At 38.6% G+C, this 23,898-nt stretch overlaps 10 protein-coding genes across 10 annotated transcripts; 4 read left to right on the top strand and 6 right to left on the bottom strand.

Moving 5' to 3' along the window:
* Positions 1 to 7: 7 nt before the first annotated feature.
* GCK72_023684 (uncharacterized protein) lies at positions 8 to 546 on the bottom strand (the record flags this gene model as incomplete). Its single annotated transcript, XM_003109437.2, has 4 exons — positions 8 to 136; positions 245 to 298; positions 352 to 438; positions 487 to 546. 4 exons carry the CDS (start codon positions 544 to 546, stop codon positions 8 to 10), a joined length of 330 nt encoding a protein of 109 aa, XP_003109485.2.
* An 845-nt stretch (positions 547 to 1,391) lies between these two features.
* On the bottom strand, positions 1,392 to 3,001 carry GCK72_023683 (uncharacterized protein; the record flags this gene model as incomplete). The annotated part of the gene is made up of 7 exons (XM_003109527.2): positions 1,392 to 1,560; positions 1,605 to 1,732; positions 1,777 to 1,863; positions 1,914 to 2,065; positions 2,111 to 2,300; positions 2,347 to 2,820; positions 2,897 to 3,001. The coding sequence occupies 7 exons, from the start codon at positions 2,999 to 3,001 to the stop codon at positions 1,392 to 1,394; spliced, it is 1,305 nt and encodes a 434-aa protein (XP_003109575.2).
* A 162-nt stretch (positions 3,002 to 3,163) lies between these two features.
* GCK72_023682 (uncharacterized protein) lies at positions 3,164 to 3,561 on the top strand (the record flags this gene model as incomplete). Its single annotated transcript, XM_003109677.2, has 2 exons — positions 3,164 to 3,280; positions 3,328 to 3,561. 2 exons carry the CDS (start codon positions 3,164 to 3,166, stop codon positions 3,559 to 3,561), a joined length of 351 nt encoding a protein of 116 aa, XP_003109725.2.
* Positions 3,562 to 3,960: 399 nt separating this feature from the next.
* GCK72_023681 (uncharacterized protein) lies at positions 3,961 to 4,403 on the bottom strand (the record flags this gene model as incomplete). The annotated part of the gene is made up of 3 exons (XM_053735505.1): positions 3,961 to 4,182; positions 4,230 to 4,291; positions 4,337 to 4,403. The coding sequence occupies 3 exons, from the start codon at positions 4,401 to 4,403 to the stop codon at positions 3,961 to 3,963; spliced, it is 351 nt and encodes a 116-aa protein (XP_053579071.1).
* A 2,821-nt stretch (positions 4,404 to 7,224) lies between these two features.
* GCK72_023680 (uncharacterized protein) lies at positions 7,225 to 9,229 on the top strand (the record flags this gene model as incomplete). Its single annotated transcript, XM_053735504.1, has 9 exons — positions 7,225 to 7,237; positions 7,282 to 7,322; positions 7,367 to 7,578; positions 7,672 to 7,791; positions 7,842 to 7,953; positions 7,996 to 8,540; positions 8,593 to 8,749; positions 8,805 to 9,063; positions 9,114 to 9,229. 9 exons carry the CDS (start codon positions 7,225 to 7,227, stop codon positions 9,227 to 9,229), a joined length of 1,575 nt encoding a protein of 524 aa, XP_053579070.1.
* Positions 9,230 to 9,363: 134 nt separating this feature from the next.
* Positions 9,364 to 10,459, bottom strand: GCK72_023679 (uncharacterized protein; the record flags this gene model as incomplete). The annotated part of the gene is made up of 7 exons (XM_003109491.2): positions 9,364 to 9,435; positions 9,483 to 9,588; positions 9,639 to 9,769; positions 9,819 to 9,971; positions 10,020 to 10,150; positions 10,203 to 10,296; positions 10,346 to 10,459. The coding sequence occupies 7 exons, from the start codon at positions 10,457 to 10,459 to the stop codon at positions 9,364 to 9,366; spliced, it is 801 nt and encodes a 266-aa protein (XP_003109539.2).
* Positions 10,460 to 10,880: 421 nt separating this feature from the next.
* On the bottom strand, positions 10,881 to 11,258 carry GCK72_023678 (uncharacterized protein; the record flags this gene model as incomplete). Its single annotated transcript, XM_003109743.2, has 2 exons — positions 10,881 to 11,083; positions 11,162 to 11,258. 2 exons carry the CDS (start codon positions 11,256 to 11,258, stop codon positions 10,881 to 10,883), a joined length of 300 nt encoding a protein of 99 aa, XP_003109791.1.
* A 666-nt stretch (positions 11,259 to 11,924) lies between these two features.
* GCK72_023677 (uncharacterized protein) lies at positions 11,925 to 15,430 on the bottom strand (the record flags this gene model as incomplete). Its single annotated transcript, XM_003109654.2, has 15 exons — positions 11,925 to 12,028; positions 12,384 to 12,508; positions 12,559 to 12,656; positions 12,715 to 12,934; positions 12,979 to 13,094; positions 13,148 to 13,303; positions 13,353 to 13,478; positions 13,522 to 13,735; positions 13,781 to 13,958; positions 14,006 to 14,117; positions 14,167 to 14,451; positions 14,496 to 14,652; positions 14,701 to 14,788; positions 15,035 to 15,216; positions 15,267 to 15,430. The coding sequence occupies 15 exons, from the start codon at positions 15,428 to 15,430 to the stop codon at positions 11,925 to 11,927; spliced, it is 2,325 nt and encodes a 774-aa protein (XP_003109702.2).
* A 1,700-nt stretch (positions 15,431 to 17,130) lies between these two features.
* Positions 17,131 to 17,547, top strand: GCK72_023676 (uncharacterized protein; the record flags this gene model as incomplete). The annotated part of the gene is made up of 3 exons (XM_003109770.1): positions 17,131 to 17,223; positions 17,271 to 17,371; positions 17,451 to 17,547. The coding sequence occupies 3 exons, from the start codon at positions 17,131 to 17,133 to the stop codon at positions 17,545 to 17,547; spliced, it is 291 nt and encodes a 96-aa protein (XP_003109818.1).
* Positions 17,548 to 19,447: 1,900 nt separating this feature from the next.
* Positions 19,448 to 22,807, top strand: GCK72_023675 (uncharacterized protein; the record flags this gene model as incomplete). Its single annotated transcript, XM_053735503.1, has 9 exons — positions 19,448 to 19,505; positions 19,674 to 19,754; positions 20,062 to 20,148; positions 20,404 to 20,631; positions 20,678 to 21,171; positions 21,224 to 22,372; positions 22,418 to 22,548; positions 22,594 to 22,650; positions 22,702 to 22,807. The coding sequence occupies 9 exons, from the start codon at positions 19,448 to 19,450 to the stop codon at positions 22,805 to 22,807; spliced, it is 2,391 nt and encodes a 796-aa protein (XP_053579069.1).
* Positions 22,808 to 23,898: the final 1,091 nt, after the last annotated feature.

The raw sequence follows: 23,898 nt of genomic DNA, 5'->3' as shown, positions 1-23,898 counted from the left end.
AATACAATTACAGAACTGCCCTTTCTTCGAATCCATCAGAATCGCTGAGGAAGAGACTGCTTGATTTAGAAATTTCGCTCGAACGTTTTTTGTGTTTAATTTCAACTTTCTCGACTTCTTTCTCCTCAGTGTCCGTCTGAAAAGTGATCTTCAGGGACAATTTCTAAATAGATCAATGTTATTCGGAATGAACAACCAGAACCATTTGAAATAGCCTCGATTGAAAATGTGAAAATAAACTTACCTCATCGTCCGCCAAATAACCCGCTTCTACCGCATTGAACCCAGGAATTTCCAACTGAAAATAACAACATCATAGTATTTCACTCAATTTTCAATAGCAAGACATACCTCGTAATTTTTCTCTACACCTGCATTTCCATCACTCCAGAAAAGGCGTTTCTCCTTCTTGTACTCTTTCTCGGTGCCGGTATCTTCCTTAAAAGTTCTTAATTTAAGGGCTTGACAAGTAGGAAAAAGTATTACCTCAGTACTTGTTGGTTCATAATCACTGCTGCTAGAGTCGGTGGTAGTGGTGGTGGGCATGGTTTATGTTTTCACGACTGAAAATGCTGAGAATGAAAAATGGGTTGAAAGTGAGAGAACGGAACGTTCTTATTCGTCGCAAAAATAGTCTTTTCCCTGTTTTGTATGCAAATCTCGTGTCGACGGAGACTCGTGTCGAGTCAGGAGAAAGACATAACACACAAAAAGGGTAAACCCTTTTTTCCAACAGTACAATAGCAAAAGGAGACGAGTAAAAGGAAAAAAAAATAGAACTGTTATTCAAGCAGGAGAGATGTAACTGTGACGTAGAGGGTTAACTATTCAAGACCAAATACCAAATATTCAAATTTTTGAACATGTGAAGTTTTAAAGTTTTATCAAATGTTCATGATAAGCTTTCAATATCTTGTAGTGTGTTCAACCACATCTAATACCGGAACTGGTGTGAATATGTGTTGGAGAGGAAGAAATTGGTTATGTGAGCTCTCAGATTTCCGTGTCAATAATATGTAGCCGTGTGCTTTGAAAAAATGCTTGAGGTGAAGACTAAAACAAATACCAAAACCCTTAAAGAATAAAATCGAATCGAATTTTGGAGTAAAACAATATTAAATTGGAATTGTTTTTTCGCGTAGTGTACATGAGTTATTCATATTTTCTAACAAGTCGTGTACACTAGTTTGACACCAAATTGCCAATTCTCTCGCATTTTCACATGTTTCAGGAAAACGCACCTAATCAACAAAAAGGGGACATGCTTTTTGAGAAAAACATGAAAACACATCGGAATAAAACAAAATTAAATAATTTATCTCGAAACATGTATTAAAACAACCGTACTGGGGACACGTTTCCTAAAAAGTCGTTCGATTAGGTTCCGGGTGCTACTTCAACTCCAATCCGAGTTCATCAGCAGTTTCCAGAACGAATTGTTTCTTCAGATAATGAAGACACTTCTGATAGTGTGAATCATGACGCCAGCGGAACAATGAGTTGGAAATATTGTGGTTTTGATGAATCATGAAACTGGTCGGCGAGACTTTGAATGTGTAACTGAAAAAATGCGAGAGAAATGCAACTAAAGAGAATATTCTTACTTCATCATACGCAACTGCAAAACGTGTGTCACTTTGTTCCATCCAAATCCTCCAAAACGTTGATCGTACATTGGACAGCTGCTTTTTTTGATTATAAAATATGGTTCATAGTTTTTTTCATAGTTCACCTGGAAAAAAACACATAAAGCCTTTTAATATAAAATACACCTACTGAATACACGTCTTCGGCAACGATCCACTCTGCGACGTTGGTGGAGTTATGTGCGCTTGGCCACGTGATGCCACGGAACACATTTATCTGAAATTATCAAATTTTTGACAACTATGAAAAATGAGGTAATTACTAACTTTCTTTTTGAAAAACGCTTTTACTAGTTGTTCTTTTGTATGAGGAAAAGTGGTGACATCTGTTATATTGTTGTCGGCGGTTTCAAATGCCGGAATCACCAAGACTTCCTTATCCTTCAAATCTTTTGACTGAACCACCAAGTCTTGGGTATCTGAAAACAAAATTTTAAATCTTAAAATATTATTTCCATATTTACCTTCATAGATCATGAAGTCAACATCAGTCATTAATATCTTTTCACAATTCGAATATTTAATTGCAGTGTTCCTCAGATAGTTAATTGGATAGATATCTTGTGACATTGTCTGATCAGTCGGCTCTTTGAATACCATGTGAAGAACCAGATCCGGACGGTTCAAAGTCTTCACGGCTTCCACAATCTCATTCTTAAACTCTATGAATCAATGAAGAGCAAATAAGATCCCGTTTTACCATATCTTGATCTGTTCCGTAGATAGCAGCAGAAATGGGTTGCTTCCAATGTTTAGCATTTTCAATGAAACTGTCAAGACGATCTTTCGAGAACTGTGTGACTAAACACAATTTCGCGGTTTCCATCAGTCTTCCAAGAGCATTTGGTAAAGTTCGAAAGTTTTGTAATGGCATGTATTCTTCACACAATGTTTTGCTATCCGTCTTACTAACAGAAGGAAGAGCTCTTTTCTTCAGGGATCGTCTTCTTCTTCTGAGATCCGATCCATCGATTCCTTCTATTTCTTTTCTTACGGCATTATAGACCACATAGTTTCTACGAACAGTTTTGTTTTGTGAATTGAAATGAAGAGCCAGTGGAGTTTCCACACAAAGCTCGTCTGATTTGGTGAGGGTGCCAAGTTGGAAATTATATTCACAAGGAAGGGATTTGATTTCAGTGGGATAGTCATGGATGTACGCATTGAAAATATCCTAAAACAACTATTTCAAAACATTTGAATTCATAAGTTGGTTTTTATGTTTGCTAGATGACGCAGTATTTGCTTACCTGATCCGACATAGTAGTTTTTCCGTGTAACTTCAAATATTTGTTAGCCACAGCTCTCCATTTGTCTTTCCAATCGCCCTCGCGAAGTCTGTCCAAATCCATCATTATTATTCCGGCGTTAAATCCACGGCCCTGAAACACAAAAAACAGCTGCTCAAAATGCGCATTTCTCCATTCAACATTATTCAACACATGTTCAAACAGTAAATGTTGTTGGACTAGATGGTATATAAGCGCAGATTTTGGGGAGAAAAGATATCAACAAACATGCTTCGTTTTACATTGGTTTCTCTTGTTTTCCTTGTCTGTGCTGCCAATGCGAACCTTCTCGATTCAATTGTCGGAAAAAAAGTTGTGGTAGTTACTGAAGAAGAGACAGAGAAGGTTGGTCAGTAAACTATTTCTCATTTTCAATGAAAATTAAGTCTCAGGTCCAACTTGCATCTGACAACGCTGAGCCATCAGATGAAACTGCCCTAGCTGTTATTGACAATGATACCCCCATTGCTGCAATGGATGATCTTGGTGCCGAAGGACAATCTAATGGAGCTGTGATCCGTGCTAAACGATACTATGGGTGCGGTTGTGGATGTTGTGGCTGCGCTACAGTAGACCCTGCTGCAACACCGGCCCCATGTGGATGTGGATGCTGCGGATGCGGCTAATTTTTATTTAATGTGCTTGGAACTCTATTTATTTAATAAACTATTCATTGCAATTGCTTTGGAACTTACATTTGCAGGCCATACTGACTTCCTTCCATCCTTGTTGAGATACCAATCCGAAAGATTTTCGACCATTCCAATAGATTGTAATTTGTTGAAATCACGGAACTTTTGCCATAGATGAAATATATCCGAGCGGAAAACGATATCAACATCCACAAACATAATCTTATTGATGAATAGTTAAGAATGCTTTTAAATGAAAACTCTACCTTTCCAACATTGTCACTGATTATTTCTGGAATCAAAAGTTTGCTCAATCCATAATACTTTGAGTAATGAGAATTTGGGATCCACTTGACTCTGCTATCATATTGTGTGAGATTGTAAAAAAACCATTCACCTGAAAAAAGTGGTTGGCATAATCAGCTTGGGTAACTTACAGTTGGTAATATTCCACGACGTCATCAGATCATTCACATCTTCTCTATTTTCGTCATCTACGATAAAGTAGAGACGGAAATAGTGATCCGAGTAGTTGAGAACACTTTTGAAATGTTGCATAAACATGAGACGAGTCATAAAGTTCCCACCAAGAACGTAGGCAAGACTGACATGATCCTGAAACTTTGGATTTATAGCAGTTGTGGTTATTACTGGAAACTCACCTCTTCCGGAAACGCTCCATAACGTCGGTGGTCCACAAAATGCCAGATGGATAGATATGGGACTAAAATTACAACTATTTGTACACTACTCAAGTTCCAGGACTTACCAGAATTGGTAACCAAAGCTAAGCAGCTTAAAAATAAGACGTACGGAATCAAACCTCGTATAATCATTCTGAAACTTTGATTTTTTGAACACGATGGCTATAAAATAATAAGAAAAAGAAAGAATTGAGCCGAAGGAGATAGGCTTCAGTGATTTCGAAAGTTTCCCTCTTTTCTAAAGGACTTGTGGGAACACATAATACTAATTTAGATTCAATAGAGTTGCTCAACAATGCTCAGAAGCAAATCTGTGATTGGGTGTTATTCACCGCTTTCTTGCTTCCGAGAACATTGGGACGGCTTTTCATGTTTCAATGAATAGAGAAGGCGTCAATAGACATACTAAAGATATACACAAAAGGAATAGTAGGACGTCTAGGTTTGAGTCAAAAACGAACAAGATGTGCATTAGCATAGGAGGTCCATCCAGTACTCCGCAACAAACACAATGCGTCAGTCCTAATTTCCGTCTCTTGAGCCCAAGTTTTTTTTCTCTTTTCCTGTGACCACCAGAGAGTCAGATTAGGATGGGACTTCCTATTCGTGTGTTGCCCTTCTCCAAATTCAATTATAGCTAGGACCATGAACATGTTTTATGAGTGAGAGAACGAATAGAAGAGATAAAAAAAGAGAAAGTTTCATGACTGAAAAGTGCACACAGGAAACGTTTGGAGATGAGATTTGGCGATGGGGTGCAAAAAAGCGAGAAAAATGGAATCCGAAAAAAAGAGAAGGGGGTCTATCGTTTTGTTCTTTTCTTGAAGCCGTGAGCAACACTTGGTTACTGGGAATTATTCAAGAGGAAAATATGGTTAGTGACACGGAAAGAAGAAGTGTGAACTTGTGAACGAGAAGAAAATGACGGGGTTTAAAGAGAAAAAGAAGCGAGATTTTCGGAAAGAAACCAAAAGATAAAAATATGTGGAATGAAAATCCAGAGACAATGTGGTCCCCATCAACGTTCTCAAACAGACCAGAAGTTGTCTAGCCCCTCCTAGTTATCACACAACGCTTACCTTTCGGCGTGGGCTGACAGACAGGTAATGGATGTCTTAAACCTCTCCGACTCGCATGATATTTCAACCTTAGACCTCATAAACTTCATATTAATTGAGTTCGTTTCAGAGGATATGGCTCCCAAAAATCCATTCTTTTTTCACATCGTTATTCTCCTTTTCTCAAAAAAAAAACAAACTAACCAAAAGTTTAAAAAAGAGATTATCCGGTGCGCTGAGCATGAAGCTTATGAGGCGTCCTGAGGATAAGCAAGTGGGATACAAAAGATGAGAATGAGATTGAAGTCCAGTTTTATGACTCGTACAACAATTTATGAGGCGTGCTCACTTAAAAATGGAATATCAGGAAACGACTTCATCTTCTGCGAAAGCATATATTTATGCATTGTTAGATTGGTAACCCAAGTAAATAAATAAGTATACAAGGAGAAGCTGAGACCACATATAGAAACTGGAGCCCTGTGAATGATTCTATTAAGAATTTATTAGATTTTGGGAAGAAAAAAGATATGTACAAACACGTTGCTACATTTGATAAATGGTTTCTCTCTGCCTCTCTGCAGAAAAATGAGATTCAAGTGCAACACCATATGTCTCCAACCGAAAAGTAAAAGAAGCTGTCAGAAATAAGTGCGGAAAATTAGGAAAGATGACAAGCTGAAGACGTCGTGATGAATTTGTCACAGATGAGTGACTGACAGTAGGAATGTGCCGACTCAGTATCTAGTTGTAAAAACTTGAGAAATAGAAGAAATAGAGAGCCTCTCCAATTTTATTGCCTTGTCATCATTTATGTATGCGTATTGTTTGGGGGATGAAGAAAAAACATGTAGAGTGTCTGAAAATTTAGAAGAAAGAAAAAAAGAAAATGAAAATGGCAGAGTAGGAAACTTCTAACTTTAAAATTCCCGACTTTGTTTACCCATTGTTTTGGTTTCTAATGTGGGTGGTGGGGGAGTGTTTATAGTAATTACACGGAGGTTTGAATACACTAGAATAAGTCATTCTGTTGCTAAACTTGGAAAACTCCGTGAGTTAGCGGCTCAAGAAATTGGAAGATTAATATAACTGCATACGATTTCTGCTAATTTAATTAACAACTTTGAAAGGAAGAAATATCTGCCTCATGAGAGGTATTTTATAGATTGGTTAATTTGTTCAACACTTTATTTTTTCTGGTTGTTTCTCTTCCTTAGTTTTTATTATAAACTATGTAAATGTGTCACTATGAGCAAGAAAAAACTCTCATCCACTTTTCTCAAAAACAACAAAAAATCTGCGTTCGGGGGGAATCGAACCCCCGTCGAATGCTTGGAAGGCATCCATGCTGACCATTACACCACGAACGCGCCACATTTTTCCACGAAGAGAGGCAAGTGATGAAAATGCTACAAGTAGTTTCCTCGGTCTCTTCTGCGCTGACATCACATTGCGATGGATGTGACGTACTGCGACTATTTTTGATAGCGGAATTCAGGAACTGAACCGTTTGAACAAATAAGAAAATAAAATTAAGTTTGAAATCATTTGATGACTCAGTGCCTTACTCTGATTTCGGACACTTCGAGTGACCTACAATGTTCGTGATTCATTTCTTTGTCAAACACTTATTCCGGCAACTTTACTGGTCACTTTTTTGGGGAATAAGAATTGAACAGAGTGTAAAAATAAAAGTGTAATGATTTTGTATCCCGATTTCAATTCTTTTTTAGCAACGGGTTTTTTAAAAAGACAAATAAGATTCCCGGTGTAGGCCCTATTCTTTTTTTTTGTTATTGGATTCATTCATTTCTGAAATGTTGCCTTCTACCATAACCTTTTTATTATTGCTTGGAGTTTCTAATGGCTGGCCACAGTTTGATTTTCTCAATCAAATGGGATTTAATGGTAAGTTTTGAATTACTTGGGCTCAATTAAAAATATTCTTCTAGGAGGATTCAATATGGGACAGCTACCTCCAAATTCTCCTCCCGTAAGTTATAGAAGTAGATCTTATCTATCAAAGTTTTATTATAGGGAAGCCGTCCTGGCAGTCCATTCGGCGAAATCATGGGCAATATTGGTGGAATGATGAAAGGGTTAACCGACCAAATCGGTAAAATAACACAAGGACTCGATGTGAATAATGACTTGGGAAAAATGGCGGGAGGACCACCGCCGCCGCAAAATGAATGGATGGAACACGCGAGAAGGTTTTGTAGAAGATTCCCAGGTCATCCCAAATGTCGGTTAGTCTTGTAATGTAAAGATGTGAAAGTTTTTTTGTTTCTGATATTATTAGAACCTAATATAGAAAATAGTACATAGTCGTAAATGTTTAGATATAATGAAGCAGAACATGTGTGGATTTACAGCGGACAGCTTCCACAGTTCAATGATATTGGCTCAATGCTTAATGGAATATTGGCGGATACTGGAAAATGGTTACCGAAAGTTCCTTTGTCAGTTTTCAGATGTTTTTTTTCAGAATTCACACATTTTTTTATTTCAGCATCAATATTAGAGACCCACTGGCAGGAATTAACAACGACTTGAGAAATGCTCTTGCTGGTATTTCGGTGCAATTTGGTCAAATCAGTCAACAAATCGCAAATAATATTAAGGTTAGAAAGATCAGCGTTCGAAATATCCACACGTGTTTTCAGAATATTTGCCAACGTGTCAATTGTAAGCAACAACTACAAAAGAATGTTCAAATGAAACAAGATATTCTAAAATCTACGGTTGCATTTGAGAAGAAGATTTTTGGAAATGATGTTGCTGATAAAATGAATATGAGATTTGATAGAACACTACAACTGAAACAAGCTTTATTGGAAAAAGCTCAACTGAAAGGAGTGGTGGCTCCAGAAGATAACGGAGTGTTCGACAAGGATCTTCTCCTTACGGAAACCCAAGCTAACTTTATGCTCAATGAGTTGGGAAAAGGAGGAGAAGGAGCGATTCCACTACCAGGATCAGCAAAAGCTAAACGAGCTTCCATCTTTTTCGAACAAAATATAATCCAAAAATGGCCAATAACCGCTCCAATTCCATACACATTTGACTCGTCACTAGATAATTTGGATCAGAATGATGTGCGAGGAGCTATTTCAGAAATCGAGCAGAAAACATGCATTCGTTTCAAGTATTATGCAACTCCGCCGAGAGGGAATCACATTAACTATCAGAAAGTAAATTCTCCATCTTTGTAAGTGCACTAAAAGAAGATGTATATGATAATCTGGGGAATTATTTTTCAGTTGTGGATTATCTTACATTGGAAGAGTTGAGCCAGCTAATCCAGTGTATTTGAGTTTCCAATGTGGGAATGGAAGAGGTATTGCAGTCCATGAAACGATGCATGCTTTAGGAGTGAATCATCAACATTTGAGAATGGATAGGGACAAGCATATCCGAGTGAGTTGATACCCAACTACCAGGAAACATTGAAAACTTTCAAAACTGTTTACAGATTGACTGGAGCAACATTAACCCCCAACAGTATGACGCTTTTGTTGTCGCCGATTCGAAGATGTATACCACTTATGGTGTCAAATATGCTTATGACAGTATAATGCATTACAATGCCTATACCGCTGCAGTGAATATTGCAAAACCGACAATGATTCCTTTGGTCAACCAGCAATCAAACATTGGATTACTTGGACAACGTGCCAAAATGAGTGTTGCGGATGTGGAAATACTTAACAAAATGTATTGCAAAGCTGCTGGTAAATAGCTTATACAGAAATATCTGATCCTTACAATATGTGATTTTCAGGATGCGACGATAAGAATGTTTACTGTGGAGCTTGGGCCCTTCAAGATCTTTGTAATAATCCAAACCACAACGTTTGGATGAGAAGTAACTGCCGGAAGAGTTGTAATTTCTGTTGATTTTTTGCTGTTTTCTGTACATACGACTTCACTTTTTCCGATTATTGTTTTCTGTTATTGAAATGAAAAATTAGACGAAGACAAAAATGTTCACAAAGTTTATGATCGATAACACGTCACAATGCATCAATCATTCAGGCAATACTGTTGTCTTTGATAGTACTGCCTCCCGGATAGCGACCAGTCACTCGTTCGAAGACAACAACCTGCAATAACAATTCGTAAAAAAAAGAGAGCGAATTTTGATCCCTACGTCTTCATCATCCGATTCGCTCTCCTCAGCTGCAGCAACGTTCCCTTGAGCCTCTCTTTGAGCACGACGAATAACTTGCTTGCGGCGACGATCCGGTTCAGTCAGACTGAAAAGAAAGTTCATATTTTTCAAAGATCAGATTATCTTCCAACTCACCAACGATTGTAGAAGCTCTCACAGTCCACATATTGGAAGATATCTTGGCTGAAAATGCACAAAGCACGGAGACAAAGAATCTGGGCAAATTTAAAAAGGGAGATGCAGATGACAAAAGCAGATACGGCGGCCTGAAATGATGAGTCATCGGTATGGGAAAAGTGTTGCAAGAATGGGTACCAGGTATTGTTTCAAAGACACGTCACACGCATCCGGAATACGAGTGAATCGGCAAGTAGACTGTTGGATTGAGAAGGGATCGTAGTTGAAGTTTTTGAACCAAGCAATGGCCACAGCAACCAGGAAGAATCCAGCGCAAGCTAGGTGTCCAAGCTGCAAGATGTAAATTAAGGTTTCAGACTATGATTAGACACAATTGACCCAAATGAAAAGAACGGTGCAGAGCTTGCGAAGATTCATGACGACGAGTCCGTAGGTAGCGTAGATGGTGGCCAGAAGGATCACAATGCAGACAACGACAGCTCCAACATGAACAAAAGAAACCGAAACAGCTGAAGGATCTATGACTCGAGTGTGCAACTCTTTCTATTTGTTTCTACCTACCATAAAAGTCATTTCCTACGTGGAAGCTCACGTAGTTGAGGAGGCACGCGAAGATGAATGCAATATCCACCATAAGGCTCAAGTTGAGAAGGAACTAGAACAAAAAATTGATGAGTCATCTACCTAACTTTCAATAAACTTACTTTTTGAAGTCCAAACATTCCACTTGGAAGGCTAGTAAAGCTGCAGACTAGAGAGTCTTTCTCTATTATCATCTTTGAGAGTTGGTTAACCCCGCGATCCTTACGAGGCGCCATACTTTCACCGATGTTCGATTTGTTAAAGCGAAGGAATGAAGAAATGAAAAGCGAGGAGCGAGCGAGGCGAGGCGAGGAAAGACAATACACGATTTGCATATATCAAATCGATAATGATTACAGAGGAACCACCTCGTGCTGCCGCTGCTGCTGGTGGTGCTGCGGTAGTGTAGAAGCGAGGCAAAATGCATCCCTCCGTTCTCTCGACGCCTCTGTTTTATGACCATATTCCCGACGGTTCCTCCGAATTTTTTCCAAACCGTACTTTTTTAGTATTTCGGGACGATTCGACGAGCTGTATATGGAAAAGAGAAGGAAGAAACAAAATGATAAATAACATTTGATGACGGCTTTATTGAAAAGTTGAAGAAAAAGATAGACAGAAAGATTATTATTAGAATAAAAGCAGCATCAACAACAGTTAGTACTCAAGCACATTTTTCTTCTCGTTACGGAGGAAAATGATATTTGGAAGACGCATTCCCATTCTTCTTTTCTCCAAGTGGTACATGTTACTGGTGTCCTTGAATTTCAGCATGTTTGGGAGTCTGAGTCCGATCCGCCGTTTGTGAACAATAGGAGCTTCAGGGTCCTTGTACCGCAAAAAGTTCGGGAGACGAAGACCTGGAAACATGATAAAATGTCAAGAATGTCAAGAATGGTAAAAATTAACACGAATCGAGAAGTTTAAGACCAACTCACCTATTCTTCGTTTCTCTTCCTTGAATTCGCTCTCATCTTGACAGATAACAAGAGCGGCTAGAATAAGAAGAACCAAGCAGAAGTCGCGTAAGAGCATTGTGAAAGTATTCAACGAGCTCAAACTCTGAAAGATTTACTTTTTACTTTCACTTTCAACACTCAAAAGATTTCAGTTTATAGGTTTAGAGTTAAAAGGCGGATGAAGGATAATCGTTGAAAGTTCCTGCCCAAGCACTTTGTATTATTTGGAACTAACAAAAGTGATGTTATTTCTGAAAAATAGAAAAAATAAAATGAAATAAAACAGAACAACTAGTAGGAAATAGGTCATGAGCTACGAGGTTGCACACCAAAACAATGAAGACGTCGTTTCGGAATGAGAAGTTGCTGTGTCGAATTAAAAAAGTGATTAGTATTCAATGCACACGCGACTAATTGACGTCTCAGAATGTTCTTCACGATACGATATATCAAGAATTCTGATGACTGAGTAAGAGGAAGCGAGTGATGCCACAATACGTGGAGAATTGGAGTTATCCGTTTATGTGGGCGGTCGACGTGAAACTTTTGTTCAGTTAGTTTATTTTTTAACATTTAAACAATTACAATGACAATCCAGGAGAGTGTAATAGTAGAAAAAACATTAGAAGAATACGGGAAGGTACCAAAGCTTTGATCGTAGTTTTTGTTTGATGAAGGGGTGGCAATAAAGCAATATGAATGGTTATAAAAAATAAATTACAGGTATTAATGTAATATATTATCAGAATGAAGTTTCCTCGCTTTCTTTGATAGTCATAAGTGGATGCTCTTCTTCCATTTCTTTCATTGTTAGTCCCTGTTCCTCGTCTTCTACGCTGACTCGGGCTGAAACAAGAACTGATACAGTAGTACAGTTGATTTTTTGATTTTGTAACTGCGCATTTGTCTCAAGCATCCTTGTCAATCATACACATTTTTGTAGGTTACGTATATGCAAATTCATGAGAAAATACAAGTTGTTTATGCAAATGGATAGCATTTTTCATACTACCGTAGCCTAGTTTCACACTGTCCAGAATACATTTTCTGTGTCGGTATGTAAACTCCAACATTCTTTTCTTATCTTAAAATAACATTATGTTTAACGGTGAAATGATAAGACCAGAAATTGCGAATACGGATAGACAACAGCTACTTGGAGTGACATTTGATAGACGTGGTTACGTAATTCAGTACTCACTTGATGTTGATGGTCGGTCGACTGATTGGACACCAAGAGTTGCAATTGCAGAATGGATGAGTCCCTGCTGTGTTGCATGTCTGCGGACTGACTTCTTCTTTCCGAAGAATCCAATAGTTTTCCTTCTGAAATGATATCATTATTTGATATTTTGATTTCAGATAAGGTCACATACACTGATGATATTTTGAATGCCCGACTCTTCAATGATTTCATTTTTTCTCTCGCCTTCTCTTTTTCTTCTTCGTGCGTCAAATTGCGGTCCAGGTAGCACTGAGATAAAAATAGTTACAAACTCCCGATTTCTTATCATGTTCTATCAGTTACCTACCTCTTCATATGGATTGTGCATAAGAGAACGAATTGTGGACACGTCTTTGAGTAGCTCATTTGCACGTTGGTCAACTTCTTCAGTGTCTGGATGTCCTGCTCCGTGATGATGATGATCTTCATCCATAAGGTCATGAGGAAGTGCACCACTTTCAGCCATTTCATCAAGTGTCTGTTGTCGTTTGAATGAACTTTGCGATGGACTGTTGTTCAGTGCTTCTCTGAAAAATTAATCACGTCAAAGGAAACATATAGATTATCCTACCTCATTGCGACAGCACGATTCAACTCAACTAGCTTTCCTTCTTTTTTAGCCTTTGCGTCATAATTCTTCTCCAGAAGTGGCCGGACGAATCTTTTGGAGAACTCACTGCATCGGTTCTAAAAATTAAAAAAATATTCTCTGGCCACTATTTCCAACTCATTCGACTCACAATAATACTCATACTCTTGTCTCCACAAACGCCTTCAATTCCTTGAGATAAATGTTGAACCATTCCATTATTGAATTCAATGAATAGACGGAAATGATCGTCTTTTTTGGCTAACCGGATATTGAGCCATTTCACAAACAGTTTGATGGTGGAGCCCTGAAATGAAATATTTGACTATACGTATTGAGCATAATAACTACGATACCTGAATGATGTTGGTAAACAAAATTACTGCATAGGTAGCTCCGAGAATTGTATTTTTGACATCTGGGTTTGAAGTAATCATGAAAGCAAGTGAGAAGGAAACAGCTCCACGAAGTCCTCCATATGACTGTAATTTTATTATTTTCACAATGTTCTCTAACAAAAATCACCATTATGAACTGCTCTTGGAAAGAAATGTGTCGGACTCCTCCCGTGAATTGGTTCACAAAGTACGTCAAGAAAAATGTGACACCAAACCGCACCACCACACATAGAATAACGGATACTGCGGAGAACACAGGGTGCCAATCCTCCCAGAACCATTCACGCTCATTGACCAACATGACTCCGAGAATGATGAAAATGAGCGATTCGCAGAGGGTACTAAATATTCTTCGAGTTTCAATAAAAATTGTCTTTATTTGTTACCTGCAAACTTTGGTGATGTACATAACGCTCGTGAATGATTTGTAGGAGATGTTACAACATGCATAGTGTGTTTGGAACAAACCACATGCAATGAGGGCGATGATCCCGGAGAAGTGGAACATTTCACTTGCAAGATAAGCAAGATAAGCCATACCAAATAGCACAACTGGTTCAACCACTGCAACAAGAATTCACACTCGAGGGAAACAGGAAGGAATGACTTACCTCGAACATCTGTGGTGAATTTTGTGATGAAGGAAGAGATTGCACCGCAGATGAGTCCAATAATCAAACCACCAATAGAAACACACAAAAATGAGAGCAAACCAAGAAATCCCTGTTAACGTGTAATGATCTTAATCAGCTAGGCAAAATCGGTAACTAACATGGTACCAAGAGAAATGTGGAAGAGTTTGGAACTCAATTGCCAAATTGTAGCAAACGATGGTGACAGCGTCATTGAACAATGATTCTCCGAATACCATAAAATACAACATCTTGTTCACTCCGACTTCTTGAAAAACGGCAAGGACTGCAACTGGATCGACAGCAGCCACTAGAGACGAAAAAGTTAGAATATCCATGATACTGAGACTGATTTCTCCCATCACTCCAATCCAAATCAAAATTAAAAGTGCCAAGGAAAGGAGCACAATGTTAAGAATAGTACCCTGAACAGGACAAAGATTACTGAAATTTTCAAATGTTTTGTTACCAGAACAGCATAGAGAAGAATTGTACCAATGTTTTCAATAAACGCTCTGTCTTTTAGAGAGTATGCAGATTCCAGAATGATTGGAGGGAGTAGGTAGAAGAAGAAAACTTTGGTACTAAACTCGAGAAATTTGATGGATTGATGAGTTGTATCCCCGCTGAAAAAAGCAGTTATATTTTAGATAGGTGCTTCGAAATTATGTTACATGAAGAAAAATCCAAAGACGACTCCAATGATGATCAAACAGCATGATTCCGGAAGAATCTTCTTAGTGAATCGAGTGTGGTGGTAACCTGAATTTATGATGTACCGCTCATACTAAACTCTACTACAATTTTTGAATATTGTCCACAATATTCTCTTCAACATTTTTTTCACAAGTTCCCAATGTATGTAGCTTATCACTGGTTATTTGATACTTCAAAAAACAGTTCAAAAATCTGGTGCTTTCTTTTTGAGTCATTGCGGCAAGATGAAAAGGGAAACGAAGGAAAAGGCGCCAGCTGAGTGCATACCCACGTAAAACAATTTTAACATACCAAGTTTGAAAAGACCGATAACGATGAAAAATAGGGTGAGCACCAGATCGTTTTTCACATATTCCCAATGAAATGAAAAAACGCTGATTCCAGCCGACTCGTGTTCATCGACAACGTGCTCATCGGAATAGTCTTCAGAATGTTTTTGTTTCACAGCATCAAGGAAGTTGTCTAGTTCGGTTCTAAAATTTATGATTTTTTAATATAAGGAAGATTTTGTCGAAGTATTTACTCTGTCAAATTCAAATTCAACACAGATGCCAACACTGAGTTCGTCCTCTCTGAGTTATCTTGTTTCACATTTGTTGCAGAGCTCGGCAGGATAGATTCATCATTGCACAATACAAAGGTTGATACCAAAATAATCAAGACTAATATGAAAAGTTTCTCTCTCATCTGTAAAGTATATCACAAATTATTTGAAGTATGATTTAAATTGAGGGAAGACATGGTAAAATAAATTAATCTAAACAATAGATCCAAAAATACAAAAAGTAATTCACAAAATTCAGTGAAACTCATAAAATAAGTCACCAAAAATCCTGAAACCTTGCAAAATTATTTTTCAAAGAAATATATGGCAAAAAACAAGAGAAAAGAGAAAGTGAGAAATATTTGGAGACTCTATGTGCGAATTCTTCAAATCGATTTGTAAGCCAAACATACAAGTATGATGGTTTTTCATACGTGTGAACTGAAAAATAACACTTGACAAAAAGGGAAGAGGACACCGGTTGAAATATAAAATGGGGCGAGGCCCAGACAACCGAAAGGGATCTAGTAGAAGAGTCGTCGAGAGCATACATTGATAAGAAAACGACAATTAAAATATCTACAAGACACTCTCTTCTAAGGCGGTACCTTTTCAATATATTCGTCAACGGTATAGGAAAACAAATGAGATCGAATAAAGAATATTTAAAAAGTAGAAGAAAACCACAACCAATGTATGATTTGATGCCTTTTGTTGCCGTTTTAAATGTGGAAATCATTGTAGGAAAGGGAAAAGCCATTAAACCACTTTGATTGCTCCACCGATCTATAATTATTCACCATATTCTGTTTGCACAGTTTTACTTTTGACTTGAAACTGCAAACAAGTGTTACCTACTTTTGATCTAAAATGTGATTCAGGAAAATGACAGGTTGTAAGCATTGGCTTAATTAAATGATTATTTCATACCAATTTTTCTGAAAAGACCGCATTCAGTTTATTATATGAAGATCTAGTCTTTGTGTCATGATTTCAGTAAAAATTCTTTGTGAGAAAAGTTGCAGCCAACATGTTGAATCGTCTGAAAAATTATGAATAGTACCAGGTAATTAAGAGTTAAATCTTTTTTATTGCTCCTGGGATTTTGTGATTCTGCACTTTTATACTTATTTGGTCGGATAATTACGAAAACGTTTTCCTTTTTTTAAACTTTTTCCTTCAGATATGCTCTCTATTGTATTCCTCTGTAATCATTTTTCATCACTTCTAGAACTTCTTCATTCTTCAAAACTTGAGAATATCTTTCATTCTTCCGTGATTGATTCTTCGTGAGCATAGACGTTTTTATTACCATTAGCGTACGTCACTCTTCATTTTTAAGGTTTGGTTTTTTAAGACCATCTACGACACTAGCGATGTTAAGGGTTACTTTAGTCTTCATGACACGGTTTTGACTTTTCTCCAAATAGAGGAAGGACACGAGTGGAACGTGCTGATAAGACGTTTATGGATATTTTATTATGCGACCTACGGAACGATCTTAAGAGCAACACAAGTTTTCCACAAAGAGGAATGCTCTCATAAATGTTCGTGTGTACCTGGGTGCATTTGATATGTTATGACTTTCAGAACAAATTCAATGTGATTTAAAAAAAAAGCATTTCTAATAGCTTCTCTGATAGATTTTGTTGATCTCTCAAAGTTCACTGCTACCGGTTTTCTTTTCATCAATTACAACAAAAGAATTTGAACCCATCGATTACAAAAATCTTGTTACATATGACGCCATCAATCTTCGTGTTCACCTCGCTATGCATAACCCGACCGCATCTTCTCCCTTCTCATCACCTTTTCCCTTTTCTTCACTCTCGTTTTTTCCCTCATGACTGTTAAAATTTACATCGTTTGTTTATTGGTTAGTTCGGTTTTGTCACAATGGCCTTACGCTCCGAATCATTGGTATGGAGCAAACCAGGTAATTCTGCAACACTAATTTTGATTTTCATTGGATGGCTATTTCAGGGAAACATCAGATCTGGAATAGTTCCTGACTATAATCCTGTTCCGAATGTTCAAGGCGGTACCTTGGCCCCTCATATCTGTGGGTTCAATACATTCACGAGGTTTGTAGTTTTCCATTTTCTTTTTTTATACCTAAGAAAAAGAGAAGTTCACACCAAGTCAACAAGTCTATGTCTTCAGAAAATGTATGGATCCTGAAGGATATTGCCCTGGCAAGTGCATGAACTTCCGATATACCTACAACACATTATACGACTGCAGGTGTCTGGCAATTTAGTTTTTTCAAAGTTTTCTTTTTTCAAATTCCATGTTTATGTATATATGTTCAATAAAGATTTTTGAAAGATAGAAATACAATCGTTTTTGCATTTCCTCAGTGTGCCATGTGGCGGATATTTTCGCTCATTTGCGTATTCGTAATAATTGTGTAATAAAAATTAGTGATATACAAACGGATGAACGGAAAAACGGAGAAGTGACATTTCCTGTCACATGTAGTCTGGCATTAATGTCTAAGAAAATGATTTTAAATGAAGATAGCAAATATCAATCGTAAGAATTTTAAACTTTTTTTTTCATAAAAATTACAGCTGATACAATACCACAAAAAAGGCAAAGTGTTACTGCTTTTTATTCCTAGTTCTAATTTTTGTTGTAAGTCAACATTTTTCCGGTTTTCACTTTTTTGTTTCTAAATGACTCATCTCCTATCAATCATATCTTTCATACGTGCCTCAATCCAAACTCTCTGTTTTGCTCTTGACTTGCTCACAAAAAATCTCATGTTTCACCTGAACTTTTTCTTCTTTCTTGTCAGATTCCTTGAGTTTTTCTTCATCTTCTCCTTTTTGTGATTCGTGGAAAAAGGCGTCTCATGCGCCTCATGTCCATATCATTTTTGAGTTGCTCCGTTTATCTTTTTTCACTTTTCTTCTTTTTCTTCTTTCCTCTCGTGCCGGAGCAACCAAAATTTTATTAAAACACAAGAGATATGATATGTTCATCTCCACCTGTCAACTATTGCTCACTTTTTGACACGAAAAAGCATGAGCAGTGTTGCAATTTAGTCCATCTTCATGTTTTGTTTCAAACTCAGAATCGTCGAAAACCCAGAGATAGGAAGTCTCATCTTCGAACATTATAGTATAGTTTCAAAGCTAATGACCGAGATGGACCTCCACTAGTGGGGCGTTTGATTTGAACAACTGTGCAATAAATAACGATGATGAAAAATGTGTGTGTCGGTGAGATATGTGTTGTGTTGTGGGGCAAAGAAAGTGCCGAGGATGAAATATCACTCGGCGATGAAATTGATGAGTGTATCTGTGTGTGACGACACTGAGAGGAGAAAATTTTGTTGCGATTTCGAAGAAAATAGGAGATGCAGTTTTTGACACTGAAGGAAACACTGTCAATGTACAAATTAGGAACAAAGTTTCCAGTAGTTTCGAGTGGTACAGTTGAAAAACATTTCAAGCTGCTAATTGTGAAAAATGGATTCTCTGAATGACATTTTATAGAAATTCGACAAAGCTGATGTTTTTAATATGTATGACACGTTGTAGTGGGTTATGTCTAAACCCGAAGTTTCGTGGATCAGACAATATCTTATGATGGATCAAAATTAGAATTTCAGATTTAAAAAAATGCTTCTAATGATAACTTTTTATTATCAAATCTGGTTTTGGAACTACTCTATTGTTCTGTTGCATTATCTGTTTCATATCATGGTTCTCAAAATCTGGATGCTTTTTTTAGCTATCTTGTTCTGCTTTTATCCAACTGTCTTATAAAAATCACTTTCTCCAGGAGCTCACACTCAAAAAACGTTTTGAGCATCTATAACCGCTTCCTGTTCCCTCTTGACTTGCTTCAACTCCTCAACTTATTTCGATCTTTAGCCCGGTGTGCTTTCCTAGAGCGAATTTTCTCCGTTTTGAAAAAATAAGAAGTTTTTGTTCCTCTCGCCCTCCACCACCTTTTCACTATACTACAGTTGTGTGTTCAACCCTCCCTTCCTCATCTTTCTCTATTCTTCTGATGTTTCAGCTTCTTCTTTTTCTTCATCTTCTTCTTTTTCATACCTCTCGTCTTGTTTCTCGACTCCGCCCACTATCATCGTCAGTCGCGTGTTGTGCACTCTCGTGTCCGCGGTCCCGTCCATTGCCAGCCGCAACATGAAGGCTACTGTAGGCTTTTTTGCCTTGGCAGCCTTATTCTGCCTTGCCGATGCAGGTAAGTGTTATCATAGTCTAGAACTGGTTTAGGAGATAATAGAGGGTAAGGGGAGGGGGCTAGGTCGTAATTTAGGTAGTGTGACAATCAAACATGATTCCGAATATAATCATCTGACAACATTCGAAAAGAGGGAAGTGTCACAAATAGAAAATCTTAAAATTTCAGGCAGAATCTCGGTATCCAGAGGAAAGAATGTTACTAAAATTGATGATTTGTGCGCGAGAATGCACAACAACACTGCTCTCGGTAAGTCAAACTTATCCCGATAGGGGTTTTATAAATGTTATCTTATCTACCCTATTTTTTTTGTGATGAATTGTAAATTGTCATATATAAGTTCATAATTGTGTCTTCCAAGTTGTTCATTCATTTTTTTCTTAGTTTCGAATCGACTGTACTATTTTTGGGTCTTCCGTTAAAAACCATGATCACTTCTCACATCAATTCTACTTAATAGCTCCCGTTTCATCAAAATCATAGAAATAATACAAATCTGGCTTCTCTTTATTATCCTTGATTTCTGTTTTTTTGTCATTACTGTCACTGTTTTCAGAAGGATCTTCGCCATTGATGATGATGCAGGCGACCGCCTACGAGTGTCAGAAGAAATGCGTGGACATCTTCCCAGAGTGCTCGGCAGGTAAAATTCACTTTTGCACCGGATGAGGGGCAAGAAGATTGATGTGTCAAGCAATATCTATAACAAATGACACTCATCCGCAAATATCTCTTTTTCTGCTTCTTTGACTGATTGCTTTTGCAAATTTACACTGCCCTCACGTTTCGCAACTTGAGATATGATAACCTAGAAAGCTTTTCGAAATTCGATCTCTGCGTTTGGGGTCATTGAGGTTAAGGGACAAAAAAACGAGAAAAAGAAAAGAGACTTTTTCAGTTGTCTACTACTACTTGCATAATGAGACAAAGAAACATTTCTGCTACCTGTTCTCTGAGAACTCCGTTCTTGAAAAGGTTGACCTGGTTGAGCAGAAGCCAGAAAACAAAAAGGATATCGTTCGCATGTTGGAATTGGTCGTTGATTGTCACCAATTTGATGCTCACCCACCATTGGAGGAGGACGGATTGGCTTCGTCCACCGATAAAGTTGACAGAAAGAAGAGACGTAAGATAATAAGTCATCTCACAAAAATATCTAAGATTTTTTTCAGAACAAGGAGATGAAGCTGTGCAAGGAGTCGGAGACTGGACTGACTGGTCTCATTGCACTCTTAATGGACACGAGGTGCGCTCGCAAGCTTGTGAATACGGAAGAAAGATCCAACGTCGTGGATGTCCAGCTCGTTCCGCTCCACAGAGAATTCCAGCACCACCAGCTCCACAATTCCCACCACGTGCACCACAGTACCCAAGCGGTCAGCAACAACAGCAACAACAACAACAACAACAACAACAACGAGAGCAACAACAGAGAGAGCAACAACTCCGTGAGCATCAAGCACGTCTTCAGCAACAACAACAGCAACAACCACAACTTCCACAGAGACCACCACAACAGCCACAATCTTTCTCTGGATCACACGAGCTTCAACTTCAGCTCCAAAGACAGCAACAACAGCAACAACAGCAACAACAACAACAACAACAACAACAACAGCAGCAACAACGTCCACAACCACAAACCACAACCACAGCAACCACCACAGTCCGGTCAATCTCAAATCCAACTTCAAAGTGGACCATCACCACCACAACAGCCCCAACAACCACAACAACCACAACAAGCACCTCAACTCGAGCGTTCCCCACTAGACCAGCATGCTCAACTCTACCAACAAAGAATGTCTCAATACCGTGAAAACTACAACCAGAGACATCCAGCTCGTCCAAAAGCCGATCCATGCCCAGGAGGTTATTGTGCTCCAGTTCCACAAGCTCCACAACAAGAACGCCCAACGCCACCACCAGTTCTTGCTCCAGTCATCAACACCGCCACTCAGCCACCATTTCCACAACCATACCCTACCAGATACCGTCCAGCTCCACCACCACCGCCAGCATGTGACGGACAAGGATGTGTTAACCCACCAGTTACTTCTGGAGTCTGGCACGACTGGTCTGATTGGTCTGCTTGCTCTTGCACCTGTGGAGACGGAGCCAAGTCTAGAAGACGTGAATGCTCTACCAACAACTGCCAAGGAGCTGACTTTGAAACTGAGCCATGCAACATGGGACCATGCCAAACCTGGTCAGAATGGTGCGAGTGGTCTACTTGCTCTGCTAGCTGCGGATCTGGACAACGCGAAAGAACTCGTTTCTGTCATCTTGGAACCAACAGGTGTGAAGGAAAAGATTACGAATCTGAACAATGCAGTTCTGGACCATGCCCAGAATGGTCTCAATGGGAAGACTGGGGACAATGCTCTGCTACCTGCGGACAAGGAGTTGCTGTTCGTCAACGTACTTGCCTCGGAGGAGTTTTCGGAGATCATCTCTGCCCAGGACCAAAGACCGAACAACGCGCGTGTGATGGTGGACCATGCTCTTTGTGGTCTCCATGGCAAGAGTGGTCTACATGCTCTGCTTCATGCGGATCCGGAATGAAGAGAAGACAACGTGTCTGCCAATTCGGAACTGATTGCCAAGGACCAAATGAGGAAAGCCAATTCTGCTACGGACCACCATGCGCTGAGTGGACCGAGTGGTGTGAGTGGTCTGGATGCTCTTCCAAGTGCGGACCAGGACAAAGAACCAGAACTCGTGGATGCTTGGGACCAAATGGACAGGAAGCCACTACTTGCCAAGGACCAAGTATTGAAACCACTCTTTGCGAGGGACAATCTTGCTGCAACTGGTCTGAATGGTGCCATTGGTCGATGTGTGACAAGGAATGCGGAGGTGGACAGGTGAGATCATATCTTATTGATAAAAGTCTCTATTATGAATTTCAGTCTATCCGTACTCGTACCTGTTTGAACGGAGCCGGAAGTCCAGACGCATCCTGCCACTGCGACGGACCGGATCGTGAAGAAAGAGAATGTAACTCTCAAAGTTGTGCCCCACAATGTGCTTGGAACACCTGGTAAAAACGACTGTCTTGACTGACACCCAATACATGTACTTTTAGGTGCGAATGGAGTCCATGCTCTACTCAACTTGCCTGTGAAGTCGGAGTTCAAAACAGGTAAATTTGGAAAAATGAAAAAAAGGCTTCGCACATGAACCTGTTTTTCAGAAGCCGTCAATGTGTTGGCGAATCTGGATGCCACTGCATCGGACTTGCCGAGGAATCTCAACAATGCCGTGGATTGACTCCATGCCCACCAAAGGCTCCATGCTAAATTCTCAATTTTTCTGTGCATTTTAGTTCAATCGTTTCATTTGAAACAGGGTTAATACCAACAAACACCCATCTTACTTTTTATATTTATGTTTTAAAAATTGTACTTATACTCAACCACCACCACGCCTCAAATAGATGAATCTCCCTATCTAGTCAAGTAACTGTATTTTTCCATCTCTTCTCATTATGCAAAGCCTTTCATTGATAGGTCTTTTTCAATTTTCGTAGCCATTCACTGCCATATTACTCTTTTTTTTACTTTGCAAATGTTATTTTTTCAATCGAATAAAGTTCTATATCCATACACCAAAATAACATAAAAGTCAAAATGACGAGAGTGAGATATAACGAGAACATTATGGTAGGCTGGGAGGCGAGAAAATCTGGAACCCATTAAAAATTTATCTTGTTTTCATCATCCCGCGGATCTGCTGCAGCGACGAACACATATCGTAAAATGTTATATTCTGAACTTTTGTGTTTACCCTGAGTATTTGAACTACACACACACACATTTCGGATGATGTCTTCTGATAAATCAGGAGAGGTTTCCCATGAAATGTGAATTCCTGTTGCATACGGATTCTACATATTAGTATTGTGCATGTAAAAAAAAACTTTTTTGCAAACTTTTTTCAAATTGTTATGTCCTTAGGTGGCGGGAGAAGGGAATAATAAAACTATTTATTTACATAGTGAGAATCAGCAACTAAGAGTTCTCTTCATCTTTTAAAGGCAGATCTTCTTGCCACGTGTGACCTCAGGCTTAGACGTTCACTAGGCTAGGCCATGCTAGTTCACGCCACAACCCAAATAAAAATTGTTTCATATTTTCTACCAAGTATATTCCTCAAAAAATTTCCGAAGCTCCAAAAAACATGTCTTTGAGAACTCAAAAGTAGCTTTTTCCAAATTAAATCTAAAAATTTTGGAAAAAAATTGTCTTTTTTGAAAAGGACTTCCAGGCAGACTGGGACAGAGGTTTACCGTTGCAATAAGCCACTCTTCAATCATAAGTTTTTATTTTGTTTAAGACTTTGAGACAACTCCAAACCCGGAAGAAACAATAACCGATTCAACCATGTTTTT

Source organism: Caenorhabditis remanei, chromosome X (assembly GCF_010183535.1).
Source record: "Caenorhabditis remanei strain PX506 chromosome X, whole genome shotgun sequence".
Taxonomy (NCBI): domain Eukaryota; kingdom Metazoa; phylum Nematoda; class Chromadorea; order Rhabditida; family Rhabditidae; genus Caenorhabditis; species Caenorhabditis remanei.
Note: the sequence above shows the minus strand (reverse complement) of the source record. Positions and strands in the feature narration are given on the sequence as shown.